General features: G+C 42.2%; 1 protein-coding gene across 2 annotated transcripts; it reads left to right on the forward strand.

The window, feature by feature from the left end:
* Positions 1–10,555: 10,555 nt before the first annotated feature.
* On the forward strand, positions 10,556–12,604 carry LOC115729878 (patatin-like protein 7). 2 transcript variants are annotated; one of them, XM_048285775.1, is made up of 5 exons: positions 10,556–11,643; positions 11,724–11,786; positions 11,884–12,213; positions 12,270–12,280; positions 12,366–12,604. In XM_048285775.1, exons 1-3 carry the CDS (start codon positions 10,735–10,737, stop codon positions 12,181–12,183), a joined length of 1,272 nt encoding a protein of 423 aa, XP_048141732.1. In that variant the 5' UTR covers positions 10,556–10,734; the 3' UTR covers positions 12,184–12,213; positions 12,270–12,280; positions 12,366–12,604. The 2 variants fall into 2 exon arrangements, with proteins under 2 accessions (XP_048141732.1, XP_030516365.2); XM_030660505.2 differs by having other exon boundaries at positions 10,557–11,643; positions 11,884–12,604.
* The last annotated feature ends 1,873 nt before the right edge of the window (positions 12,605–14,477 follow it).

The following is a 14,477-nucleotide window of genomic DNA, read 5'->3' on the forward strand; positions in this document are numbered from 1 at the left end:
AGTTTTCTCGATCTTGACTTTTTAGTCCCCAAACGAAATCCCCATCTCGATCTTGCCTCAACTAGTTCCTAGGCCGTTTTTTACCCGAAAGAAGATGGATTCCGCTTGAATCCCATATGCATTTTGGAAACAATCTTGCAAAAAGCTCTCAACTTTGCCTTGAAAGACCTGTTTCAAGAAATGAATTCGAATTTTTTTTATGTCCAGCCTCTATATTTGCTGGACCGGGACCATCCAGGAATGGTGCATTTTTTTTTTTGGCACGTGTCCAATCCAATGGAACCGCCCATGAACCAAACCGAACCGGTTTTGAAAAATTGAAAACTGGGATTACGGGTCCGTTTTTTACCCGAAAGAAGATGGATTCTGCTTGAATCCCATATGCATTTTGGAAACAATCTTGCAAAAAGCTCTCAACTTTGCCTTGAAAGACCTGTTTCAAGAAATGAATTCGAATATTTTTTATGTCCAGCCTCTATATTTCTTTGGACCGGGACCATCCGGGGAATGGTGCATTTTTTTTTTTGGCACGTGTCCAATCCAATGGAACCGCCCATGAACCAAACCGAACCGGTTTTGAAAAATTGAAAACTCGGGATTACGGGTCCGTTTTTTACCCGAAAGAAGATGGATTACGCTTGAATCCCATATGCATTTTGGAAACAATCTTGCAAAAAGCTCTCAACTTTGCCTTGAAAGACCTGTTTCAAGAAATGAATTCGAAATTTTTTTATGTCCAGCCTCTATATTTTTTGGACCAGGACCATCCAGGAATGGTGCATTTTTTTTTTTGGCACGTGTCCAATCCAATGGAACCGCCCATGAACCAAACCGAACCGGTTTTGAAAAATTGAAAACCCGGGATTCTTGGTCCGTTTTTTACCCGAAAGAAGATGGATTACGCTTGAATCCCATATGCATTTTGGAAACAATCTTGCAAAAAGCTCTCAACTTTGCCTTGAAAGACCTGTTTCAAGAAATGAATTCGAAATTTTTTTATGTCCAGCCTCTATATTTGCTGGACCGGGACCATCCAGGAATGGTGCATTTTTTTTTTGGCACGTGTCCAATCCAATGGAACCGCCCATGAACCAAACCGAACCGGTTTTGAAAAATTGAAAACTGGGATTACCGGTCCGTTTTTTACCCGAAAGAAGATGGATTCTGCTTGAATCCCATATGCATTTTGGAAACAATCTTGCAAAAAGCTCTCAACTTTGCCTTGAAAGACCTGTTTCAAGAAATGAATTCGAAATTTTTTTATGTCCAGCCTCTATATTTGCTGGACCAGGACCATCCAGGAATGGTGCATTTTTTTTTTTGGCACGTGTCCAATCCAATGGAACCGCCCATGAACCAAACCGAACCGGTTTTGAAAAATTGAAAACTGGGATTACGGGTCCGTTTTTTACCCGAAAGAAGATGGATTCCGCTTGAATCCCATATGCATTTTGGAAACAATCTTGCAAAAAGCTCTCAACTTTGCCTTGAAAGACCTGTTTCAAGAAATGAATTCGAAATTTTTTTATGTCCAGCCTCTATATTTCTTTGGACCAGGGACCATCCGGGAATGGTGCATTTTTTTTTTTTGGCACGTGTCCAATCCAATGGAACCGCCCATGAACCAAACCGAACCGGTTTTGAAAAATTGAAAACTGGGATTACGGGTCCGGTTTTCGATTCTTGAGGTGAACCCGACCGGATCGGGAAGCGATCACCCCTACGGGACATGCTAAGAGCATGAATGAGGCAGGTGGCGAAATCCCAAGAGTTATGAAATATCAAGTTTCTTCTTCTTTTTCCATTTTTCGGTCTCACAGAACTTTTGAATATCAAAATCATGTCGTGAGCATTTTGCCACTAGTCTTATGAACAAAGCATTGTTCGACCCCAACAAAAAATAAAAATAAAAAATGAGCTAAGCATTATTGGGCCTTTTGCAATGGGCCTAAATTATGAGCAAAAACAAAGCCACACTTTCAAGGCCCACTGTCTAACTAGTAACTAGGATTCTAATTCATTTTGTCTTTCTAGGCAAAACGTTTGATTTTAATAATACAAGCACCCGGAAAACTGTTCTAATAACAACCCCTTTTTTCCGGTTCGACGAGGGTCATTCCCTTTTCCGGTTCGGGTTAAAGAAAGCTTCGTCCAACCATACGTCCGATTGGTGTATTACAAGTACGGACATACCCATTTGATTTTAAGTTTATACTTACAACACGGGCCTCCCTTCACGAATGTGTTAATTTTCGTTAATTTTAGATGCGGAAGATGTGTATTAAGTGCAATCCACCTGTCAGCAACGTGATTGGAAAGAGTTTTTTTTTTTTTTCCGACCAATTTGAAAGAAGACACTGTCGGGTCGATAATAATATCTCGATCCATGCTTAGTTTCTTTTCCCGGCAACGACTCCATAAGCCGGCTAGTTTAAGAACTTGGAAAGAACCTCAAACGGGAAAAGGGGTTTGGAATTCCCACGTCTCTTCTTTCCAGTTTACAAATTTTTGGTTCGCGGGAATAAGTCGTCTCTTTCTGACTTCCTGCCTGGTTAAGCCCCGTCGCCATTCTCTCCAACCCAAACGACAAAACTCAACCCTTTTGTCCTTTTCATACGACTCGCTTCTATCCACAGACAGGAGAATCAAAGTATCGTCAGCACCACCCAACAAAATATAGACACCAGCCACATTAAACTAATAAACCCAACGTTAACGATGAGCATCTCCTAAATCCCATGATTAAGAAGACCATTCTCTTGTCGGATGAACGTGTGAATTTTAAATTTAACTTTTAGTTTGTCCAATATGATATCTGAATTTTGACCCAATGTGTAACGTGGTATATAAACTTCTATTTTATTTTGTTTAATTTAGTCTTTGAACTGTATAAAGGTGTTCAATATTGCCCCCATCAACTTGAATTAATGGAAGGACAACGATGCTTTATGTGGCAGCCTTTCGAAGCATTACCATAAGAGTCCCACTTAATTTTCGTTGGGATTGCACGCAGGAGATGTTCATTACATGCGATCCACCGACCATAAATGTGAGTTGAAAAGAGTTTTCCCATATCGAAGTTGAAAGAGACACTCAATGGTATCTCCATCCATGTTTACTTTCTTCTTCCAACGTGACAACTCCATGCGATGCCCAATTGAGAACTTGAAAAGAATGTACATCGGGATGATGGGAAAATTGTTCAAAAAATCATAAACCTTTTATATTTTTATCAATTTAGTCATAAATCTTTTTAATTTTGCTAATTGAATAATAAAATTTTTCACGTTTTACCAACTAAGTCTATTCGGTCAGTTTTGATCGAAAATAGCATACGTGGCACAACCAAACGGCCGGCCTGACGTGGATAATTTATAATTATCTTAAAGCTTGAAATATCCAGCATAACTAAGGTTGATCCCTTAGTTTTGAGCCCTTTTTTTCGTTTTGTCCTACTTTGACGAGCAACTTTCCAAATTAAGACTAAGCACTATAAATTAAAGATCAAATCTAACCGCAGAATAGGCTGGAAAGCAAACCTCATTCTCTTTAGGATACGGTCTGCTGCCACCATACACCATACACCGTCCATCTGCACGGATGGTCGCCATCATTCAACCACCGCCCAGCTGTACGCGGCCAACTCTACGACTCGCCTCTTTCCCGTCTTTTCTGCATCATTCAACGGCTTGTGGTTATTAAATCTGAAAATGATGTTATCAATGACCTTATATGAATTATATTACACATGAGAAAAGTTCTCACCGTAAAATTGGATCGTTTTCACCCTTTATCAATTAAGAATATCCGATCAATTTTGATTGAAAATCACTCAAGTGGAAAATTTTTTAATAATATTTTAATATACTTTCGATCTTTTATTGAGTTTCACTTTTTCTTTTCTGGTTTTTTCCTTACTATGACCGGCGATAGTTGCCGAGCCCTCGCCACCACGGGCGAGGCAGCCCTACCCAAATCTAGGCGAGGACCCTACGACCCTCGCCGGCTACGATAATGAAAAAAAAGAAAAGAATAAATAAATAAATAATTATTTAAAAGTCAAATAAAAGATATAATATTATTAAAATTATCCACGTCAGAATCCGATCGTAGTCACGTAGGATGGCTAACGTCCACGTTAGCAATTTCCAATCAAAAATTGACTAAATGAACTCAATTGGCGAAGCATGAAAAGGTGTATGACTCAATTGGCAAAATCAAAAGTTTTAAGAGTGAATTAGCAAAAGTACAATAGGTTTAGGACTTTTTAGATAATTTTTCCGTCTATTTCGCTTCTAAAAAACGAGTGTTTTGCATTATGTATAACAAAACGTCCGGGTCTATTGCTTTTCCTACGTGACAATTGATCATGGGCCGGGTCGGAAAGCCCATCATGGGTGGCTCCCCCCATCTTATAATTTACAGAGTGCGAACACAATTGAGATTTTGAAACTCTTCTCCCAAAGAGAATGGAGGTACGGAGGACAAATTGTAATTATTATTTAGGCTTTTTTTTTTTTGTGAAAATTGAGTGATTTAAAAAAGATTTCCTATAAACGATGGTCTATATTACCTAGAAATATATGTAAAATTTTTGGATTTTATAAATAAATAAAACTTTTTAAAGTAACTAATTATTTCAAGCGATACAAACAATCGATTTTTTAAAAATACATTTTTTTAATTATCCATTTTCACGAAGTAAATAGAGCCCTAAGCAATACATATTATGTTCAATACTCCCCTTACATGTAAATTGATTCCCCACACGCGCAAGGCACGGTGCGGTGACGTGAATTGGGCGAAGACCCTTATTTTAAGCTAGCAAATTTGTGCACCCGCCACAAACAACGAGCTTGGAAGGAGAGAATTAGGATATGAATTCTCGAACTTCCGACATCGTGTCAAATTGTCCAAACTGAAATGCCGAAAAGCTGGCCGAAGGTGTGATTTCAGTATTACCGATACTATCATACTACTCCCGACATGCAAACAAAAATTTTGATCAAAATGTGAAAAAAAAAAAAAAACCGTGACAGGAAAACGAACGCTGGTCGCGGGTCGCGGGTCCCGAAAGATCCGAACCGGGGATCTCTCCTCAAACGCAACCATCGTGGAAATTTCCCAAAACGGGCCACGTGGCCAGTTTACAATTTTTTCTTCTTTCGGGGAATAAGCCAATTCTTTCTGACTTCCTGTCTGGTTCGCACACGTGTTTTCCAATTTTTAATTTGGACAAATTTTTATTTATTTATTTATTTTGGTTTGGGACGAAGTTAAGCCCACCGTCGCCATCCACTCCAACGCAAACGACAGAACTCAACCCCTTCGTCCTTTTTCACCGGCAAAGACCAACCGATGTCGCATGTTCTTTTATAAGAACCCTCCCCGGACAGGAGGATCAAAGTAACATTAGTACCCACCCAACACATCTTGACACCGCCCACATTAAACTAATAAAACCCAACTTTAATGATTAAACCTCATAAACCCCATGATTAAGGAGACCATTCTTCTGTCGGATGAACAATTTGGATTTTAAATTGGGATGAGTAGATTAGGATTCTCAAAACTTGTCGCGCAGGTGTAATTGAGTTCTACAATTTTCAAAAATTATAATCAAGCCCGAAAACTTGTCACGAAAATGTAATCGGCGGAAGGACTTGACTCAATCGATTTGGTAAGTTTTAAAACTGGATTGCCAAATTTTAGGATTCAATTGCATTTTGGTGATAAGTTTTAGGACTCGATTGTACTTTCGTGACCAGTTTTAGAACTTCCAATACATCTATCTCTTTTAAAATTGGCCGTTAAACAAGAGATTGAAGAAAAACCATATCATTATGCTAATTAATGCTGCTCAACGACCGACGTGGTCTCGACATGGAGTGCGTGGAGGCCATGTCTTGAGTCGCAAGTCCTCTTTGGCTCTTTTGGCCTTTTCCCCTTCACCTAACGCTTCAATCGGTCGGTGTCCCCCCCACTCTCGGGTGACGTACATTGACTGCAAATTTGAATTACCATTCCCTAATTGCTTTATTCGGACGAGAGAATCAATTAATTCGATATAGACTTCAATTTCCACATTCCTACTCCATGGTTTTATTACATGATGGAAGATCAATATCGCGTTTGTAATATCATCTAGCCGATATTGATATGTTTACGGAGCGATTGTAATCGATGGTTCATCTCCATTCTTCTTCTCTAGTATGCCTTTCGATTTAGGAAGTAAATGCAAAATGAGATGATTTAAAAAAAAAAATTGTCAATGAACAGTGGATATACGCCGGTCGTGGTCCATTCGCGCCTTAATCATTGGATGATTTTGCTTATATTTATGAGAAATTAACTAATTCTTCCGTCCTTAATCATTCGGTCTGTCCCTACATAATGTGACAGCTTCTAAGGAAAGCAAATTAAGGTGTCAATGTCCTATTTAAACTGATAATGGCATGTACATGTACAATGTACTCGTCAAGACATGATAAATTAAACCCACATTATTTATGTTCCTCATATCTCTTCGGCGACAAAAAGCACAAGAGTTGAAGGAAAATACGCCACGTGCACTTTGGAGGCGTCGGTGATCCGTATCAGACAGGGAGAGAGGAGAAAGTTCGTTGACTTGGACTGAATTGCGTTTAAATGGGCGAGTTGTACTCACAATTGGCAAGGCATATTAGGTCCAATCTCAAACCTACCGCTCGTCTAAAAAAAAAAGAAAAAAATCCCTTCAATTTTAGACAATCTTAAATTTGTCCCGAATTTTATTTTGTCTACAAAAAAAAAAATTCAATCTAGTCTCAAATCTATCCCCGTGATATGATCCCAAATTAACGTGACATTTCCACGTGGACAACAAATTCAACACAATAAAAAAGTATTGAAATTCTCCAAAATGAAACCGTTCTAAAATATGAAAATCACGGACGACTAACGGCCATTCTCGAACAGAGGGTTAACGGGGACTGATATTAAAATGAAAATTGGCATTTTTTTTTCTCGGACAAAAAGAAAGTTCGGGCTAGAATTTGATCTGTATTCAAAGTTTGGAATTTTTTTTTAAACAAAAGAAAATTATAACAAGTTTGAGATTAAATCTAAAGTTAGAGATTTTTTAGGGAATTAAGCTGTGTAACTTTCTTCTTCTTATCGCCTTTATTTATATGCATACGATATATATATATTTATTTATCTATGTTTATATATTTTTCTCTTTTGAAAAGGTGAGGATAATTTATTTAACCCGGGGGGGCCCACTTCCCGCGTGGGGGCGCCATAAATATTTGAAACGAAAGCGCGATAACATATTTGGACCAGGGCATGAACAATGATGACATCCTTCGTAGCATGAAATTATCACGAAAAGGACAAGGGTCCATCCTTCCCTCTCAAGCTTTAATCGAGTGTTGCCCATTAATTGCTCGACGAAATGCCTCCCCTCCCACCTAAAAGCTCGGAGACCCCCCGGCACCACACCAACTTCCTTACGCGCGAAAGTTCCCAAAGGAAAAAGAATCATGCGAGAAAAGTTGGGGGGGGTGCATACGCAGAGCGTGACCGGTGATGTTTTTCGCAAAGATGCTGTGCTCGTGCAAAAGTTGTACCGTGGAGGGAAAAAAGGAAAGCAAAGTATTTGATCTCGGCGGTAACTTCATCTCGAATTAAAGCGTACTAAATTAGGTATAAAATTGTCTAAAAAATCGTAAACATGTTGTTTGGTGGTTAATTCAATAAAAAAAAACTTTTCAATCCGGCCAATCTAGTCCTATTTGAGCCAAAAATTGCCGACAAGTGGTGCGCAATCAAGGTTGACGTGGACAGTTTTTGCAATCTTTATAATTTTTTTCCTTTTTTTTTCATTTTCTTCTATTTCATTTTTTTTTTTTTTTCCTTTTTGCCCATAGTTGATCTCGATTATGGCCAACAATTCGGCCACAGGCGAGGGCTATGCTCGTCCGGATCCGATGAGGGCCTAGTGAGGACGTCACGGCCATCACCGATATCGGCGAGAAGCATAAAGGAAAAGAAGAGCGAAAAAAATAGAAAATCCCAAAAAAAAAAAAAAACCAGAAAAATCATCCACCGCGTCCTCTGATCGTGCGCCATGTCGGCAATATTCGGTCAAAATTGGCCGAAAGGGTTACAATGAAAAATCGTCAAAAGATTTAAGATTAAATTGACACAATTGAAAAGTTTAGGATTGAATTAACCTTCGAATAACAAATTCAAGATTTTTTTTTTTTACAATTATTCCCTAAATTTGGAGAATCTTGATCCTTTTGCGAAACGCTTCAAATCTAAAGACATGATTCCTAAATCAGCTAATAAGCACGACATTGCACGGACCTAGTACAACTGGGAGTGTGTTGCACAATATCTTAGTCTTTGTCCTCGCAAAATAAGAAACCTGAAAAATCCACTCATTAATAGCATCCGGTCGTTCCTCAAAAAAATAAAAAAGCATCCGGATTGCTTGCTTCGGGTTGCACGTGAGCCCGGTTCACTTGCACCGTCCGATGAGGCGGGACCTACATGGCCCCATCCCATCTAAGGGTTTCTGTCTAGTCGAGCTCACTGCATGGGAACATGTCATTATGTCCCTCGTTGTGGCTCCTCTTACTTAGAGAGAGGCAAGACACATAATAGGTAGATACAAAATGTGGGTACGACCATAGTGACCGGACATAGGGCCCGGTGAACTTAGGGAAGATGATAAAAGCTGAATTGGGGGGAAAAAAGAAAAATGTTATGTCCTACATTTGGATTGAAGTTCGAACCACCAGATCTTCTTGTACGACATAAGTCCTTGATTTGCCCTGCCCTACTAGGATTTTCCCCGTTTGGTCTCATCTCAGATCTCAATTGATTCGTTGTAACACCATACCGAACAGATAATGCACATCCTTCGCCTCAAACAAGTATCGGAACGAGTTGCCGACACGCAGATGGCAGGGATATGCACGAAGGTGAACCGTATAATTAAGACCAGTAACTCCACAGGCCGAAACAATGGCATCGTTTGCCGGGTCGGGTTCGGATTGCAGAGTGGGAATCAAGTCGGTCGGAATCGCAAAGTCCATGGGAATTTTACCTCTACCGTGCCAAAAAAAAAAAAAAAAAAGATGACGCCGTTGTTCACGTCATCATGTCATGCATGGTCAGAGGAGACAGCGGCAAAGGTGATTTCATGATTTAGTCTCGCAACAAGAGCAACTTGCCACAACCTTTTTTTGCGGTCACTTTGGTTGATGGTAATTGAAATTGACCAAGATATCGCCCGAGCGAATAGGAAAAACAACACAAATGGTCTAAGAACTTTGACCTAGTAAGTAACGTGGGCCGCCAATTTTTAATATATTCAATGTGATTCACGAACTTTAACTCGATGTGCAATGTCATCACTAAAAATGATAAAAAAAAATATGGGTACAATCATAGTGACTGGCGTAGGGCCCAGTGAACTTAGGGAAGATGATAAAAGCTGAATTGGGACATAGTTTCCTGCATATGAATTGAAGTTTGAATCCCAAGATCTTGTTGTACAACATAAGTCCTTGGTTTGTCCAGTCCTACTAGAATTTTCCCCGTTTGGTCTCATCTCGCATCTCAACAGTAGAGGTAAGTCATCATCGATTCGCAACATCGTACGCTATATCGATCACGTACCATCACCGCTCGAACAAGTATCAAAACGAGTCACCGACATGCAAACGGCGTAGATATATCATGAAGGTGAACCATAAGTAGGACAATTGACCCCAACTTTTTTGTGGTCACTTCGGTCAAAGGTGATTGCAAACTAACCGAGATATCATTAAGTGAACCAAATGAAGTACAGTAACATCAACATCAAATTATTAAAAGAACACATATCAAATATTTGTAAGGAACTCCCATATCCATATCTAGATATAGTTTGTGATGGCGAAACTCCGGATCTAAACCTAAATCTAAATCGGGAGAGGAGAGCGGCCTAATCTCGGAATGGTTGTGGAGCCACGTCATGAACATATTCTTCGATGGCTATCGATTGGACGAATGGTCGAACTTATTTCCACGTTCACCTAAGATCATTTGCAAAAATTTATTCACACGATGGTGATAGGCACGTGTCCAATCAAGAAGTGCGCCGCAAGCCGTTACAAATAGCGTGGGAGATCTCGGCGTGTGCTTATCATTGAGAGATGAGAGCGTGCTTTTAGTTGCAGAGTGTGTTTTGTCATTTACTTTTCGGGATATGCTTTGTTCCGCAGTTATTTGGGGAGTTACAAGGCTTGAAAGCTTTTCTTTGTAACTAATGAAATCTTTTTTTTTTCGATAGAAAAAAAAATCAAATGAAATAGGGAAAGGCAAGACAATGGCCGAGAAAGCAACCCTCGGAATGTTGGCCGTTTCAAAGAGAATAACCATCATCGTCATCGGTGCTGGTACCGTTGGGCAGATTGTAATTTTTGTTTCTTTAAAGTTTGCAAGAGAATCATATGAAAAATAAGAAACCGGGGAATTGTCAAAAAAAGCAGTTACATCATGGGCGGGAGGAAGTTACAAAATGAGCAGGCGGAATCGCCGATTAATCGCCAGACGAAATGATCGTGGGTCGCTCTCTTGTCGTTTCGCCAGCCCGCCTCTTTAAATCGCCACCCATTCTCACTTCTTCGCCTCGTCGACAACTCTCTCTCTCTCTCTCTCTCTAAAATAGCTTCCAGCACAAGAGCACCGAAAAAAAAAATGGCGGCACTTCCAAAATCTCCACTGCGCGACTCGGCTTTCGAGGTCGACAAGCTTACCAACGAAATCTTCTCCATCCTCGAGAACAAGTTCCTCTTCGGCTACGACTCCCCCAACTTCGCCGCCCCAAAAACCCACCAACCTGGCAAGCTCGCCGCCGGCAAAGTCAGGATCCTCTCCATCGACGGCGGCGGCGCCACCGACGGGGTCCTCGCCGCCAAGTCCCTCGTCCACCTCGAGGCGTCTCTCCGCCTGAGGTCCGGCGATCCGAATGCTCGCATCGCCGACTTCTTCGACGTCGCCGCCGGCTCCGGCTCCGGCGGGATCCTGGCCGCGCTGCTCTTCACGCGCCGGAAGGACGCCGGAGAAGGCGGCCCTCCCACGATCGCGGCGGAGGAGGCCCTGAGGTTCCTCGCCCGCTGCCGGAAGGCGTCCCGGGGGCGGCGAATGTTCCGGCGTCGGTGGCCGGGGGGCGGGGCGGAGAAGAAGCTGCTGAGAAGGGCGTTCGCGGACGAGCTCACGATGCGAGACACGGTCAAGCCGGTCCTGATCCCTTGCTACGACCTCGAGTCCCGCGCGCCCTTTGTGTTCTCGCGCGCGGACGCGCTCGAGATGGACGGCTACGACTTCAAGCTGAGGGACGTGTGCGCGGCGACGGTGGCGGAGAGGCCGATGGAGCTGAGGTCCGTCGACGGGAGGACGAGAATCGTGGGAGTCGACGGGCGGGTGGCGATGAATAACCCGACGGCCGCGGCCATCACGCACGTGCTGAATAACAAGCAGGAGTTCCCGTTCTGCAACGGCCTGGAGGACCTGCTGGTGCTCTCCTTGGGGAATGGCGGGTCGGATTTTGAAGATCCGGGCCGGTCCGGGCTCGCCCGGATCACTGAAGATGGAGCTTCTGCCATGGTACGTTTGACCCATGTTCGAATTTTTTCCCTTCTCGATTCATACACAATGTAATAGGATGGAGCTTCTGCCATGATCAGGTGGATCAAGCTGTGTCCATGGCATTTGGTGAATCAGGAAAGCACAATTACGTCCGCATTCAGGTGGGTTCTTTCTTTCTTCTGTCCATCTCCCTTCTCCAATTTCACGTTTCCATAATCGTTCGGTGTCTGACGATTTCTGGGGCGCATGTCGTTGCAGGCGAACGGTTTCGCCGGAGCAAGGCAAGGCCTCGCCAAGCATAAGAAGAAGACCAGAGACATATTGGAAAGCGCCGAGGAGATGTTAGCGCAGAAGCACGTAGATTCGGTACTGTTCCAGGGGAAGAAGATGGGCGAGAGGACCAACATAGACAGACTGGAGCTGTTTTCCGGGGAAATCCTCAAGGAGGAAGAGAGGAGGAAAACCAGCATACTGCCGACCGTCGTTCTGAAGCGGAGCTCCCCGCATTCGACAAGAACGTCGTCCGCCACTTCTCTCTCTGTTTCGTCTTCGGTGTAGATCGAGAAGGAGAAGCTAAGAAATGCGCTCCTGGACATGGTTTTTTGGTGGAATTTTGGTTTGTCGAACCGATCCATTTGGTCGCGGTTGAACAGAAATCGCGACCCGAGTTCGAGCTGAAGCAAATTCGTTAAGAAGGGGGTCACTTTGGCATCCGATCAACTTGGTTTGGTTTTAACTAAATTAATCAGGTGAAGGCTTGGTTTTATGAGTTCAGGGGCCAAGGAGATTAGTTTTTCTTCCTAGTGTTTTGTCCCCAACCTTGTAATGGGACAGTCGATATGGATCCTGGCATTGAACTTTTGACTTACGGGCGATGTTCCAAGCAAATTTAGAAGCACTAGTATTAATTCGTGTTAGCCTATGATATCTTTCTTATAATCCTCGTAAATGAGAAGCAGCAAGATAGTAATCGTGCCACAGAGATGTATGAAGCTTCCTTTTCTATTCTTTTTTTACTTCTAGAAAAATAGGTAAGCGGGGACAATCATGTAATTATATCCTCCGGTAGTCACTCCACTCCACGAGAAAATATTAATTACACCTGTTTTGCCACGTGGACCATGCATAAATTCGCCCATTGATCGCCACCTGGCCTCGAAGGCCCGCTTTTCGAATCTTTTCTCTCTCCTCCTCTGTTACCCCCATCTCTCCTTCACCTGCACAGGGCATCGAAGTTCATCTGCCCTCTCCCTCACCTGAGACCGACCTCTGTGACCTCCTCCACCGGCGGCGTCGCAGGCGTTGACCAAGTCGACCGGATCTACCTAAATGACATGGACGACAGTCATGGATGAGCCGTGAGCCCGCTGGTCTCAAGCAATCGCAACGTAATTGAAAATGACAAAGATGATGACAATGCTGATGGTGACAATAGGTGAGCATAGACGTCGCTCGCGAGCCAGTCGTCCATAGCTGACCAGCGAGATCTTTCAAAAAGAATCCCTCCCAGGGAATCAATAGCATGGCCCAACAACACCGACCACGGCCATGGGTGAGCGTTGACCGGATCCCCATGCTCTAAAGTCGTAGACTCCCCTCGGGAGAGGTCTTCTTGAGATGGGCCAAATTGGTCAATATGACCCCCGCCGACCTAGCTAGACATGAGCCTATTTCGTTGTGGATTGACTTTGACTCAAAGTTCACGCTCTTAGGCTCTCGCAAGATCTAAACCTCTAACTCGCCAAAAGGAAACTAATTGAGAGTGTATTACCTCATCCAGACGTGCTGTCACATCGGTGATTATTATAACTAGTCTTGAATTACAGTAGAAGAACTGAGTCTCCTTTGTCGCGTTTCCGATGAAAATTTCACAGGAAGTAACAAAAACATGCTAGCGTAACTCTCTTAAACTAAAAAAATGATATCAGGGGTTCTGGAAAATAATGATACGAACAGCAGCAACTTTTCTTTTTATGCACAGTAAATTAATTGAGTATCATTAAGTAGAATTTTTTTTTTTTTAACTGTCTCCCCACCTTCACATATTGTTCCTGAAATGACTAGTACAACAATCAGGAGGAGGTGAACTGGTGGTCATAAGCTTTTCCGAGAAGGATGGGAATGTGCTTTTGTGTAAGGAAGTTAGTTCTGCAGATGCAGTAACTCAACTTTCCTTGTTTGTCATACATGTTACATGGAATGTGTTGAGCTCGATCCGTTGATTGATTGATTGATGACTTGCATGTATACATATGATTTAAATTGGAATTATAGTCAAATATGTTATATGCATGTTGACCTGTTCAACGGGGTGGATTGGGTCGGTTTTGGGTCGGGTCATAAATGATCTGATCCAAATTCATTCATTCATTCATTCAATTCATTACATGTATCCAATCGAGGTAAACGATTAGCAAAGCTCCCAAAATTTGGCATTCAAATGCCTCGGGATCGGCTTTTGGATTACTCATGCGTATCAATTTTCCCAACTTAACCTACTAAATAACTAAGGGTTTATTGACTAAGATTAGTGATAACTAACCTTTACTTGTGTTCACAAAGCGATATGCTAATACCACCAATCACCGATTAACTCTAATCATTCCTCACTAATCTACTCGCCGATCAACATGCCTCACAAGCTTAATCACACATGTAGCAATCAAATGCAAAGCTTAATTAAGCATGCAGTTAGGCCAATTGACCTTCAGAATCAACAAGAGCTATGAAGACCACTTATTCAATTCTGGACCGACTTTGATCAACAATGTTTCCAATCAATTGACCCACTCTAGGGCTTGGATCACTCATCTTTTCGGAACGAAAATATGAACCAACAAATGGCAAAACTC

This window comes from Rhodamnia argentea, chromosome 9 (genome assembly GCF_020921035.1).
Source record: "Rhodamnia argentea isolate NSW1041297 chromosome 9, ASM2092103v1, whole genome shotgun sequence".
Lineage (NCBI taxonomy): Eukaryota > Viridiplantae > Streptophyta > Magnoliopsida > Myrtales > Myrtaceae > Rhodamnia > Rhodamnia argentea.

Excerpts from the sequence above, each read along its gene's own strand:
- LOC115729878 (XM_048285775.1), top strand. The coding sequence starts at position 10,735 with ATGGCGGCACTTCCAAAATCTCCACTGCGCGACTCGGCTTTCGAGGTC. Across the intron at positions 11,644-11,723 it reads AAGATGGAGCTTCTGCCATG|GTGGATCAAGCTGTGTCCAT; the intron begins GTACGTTTGACC and ends TGCCATGATCAG. Across the intron at positions 11,787-11,883 it reads ACAATTACGTCCGCATTCAG|GCGAACGGTTTCGCCGGAGC; the intron begins GTGGGTTCTTTC and ends ATGTCGTTGCAG.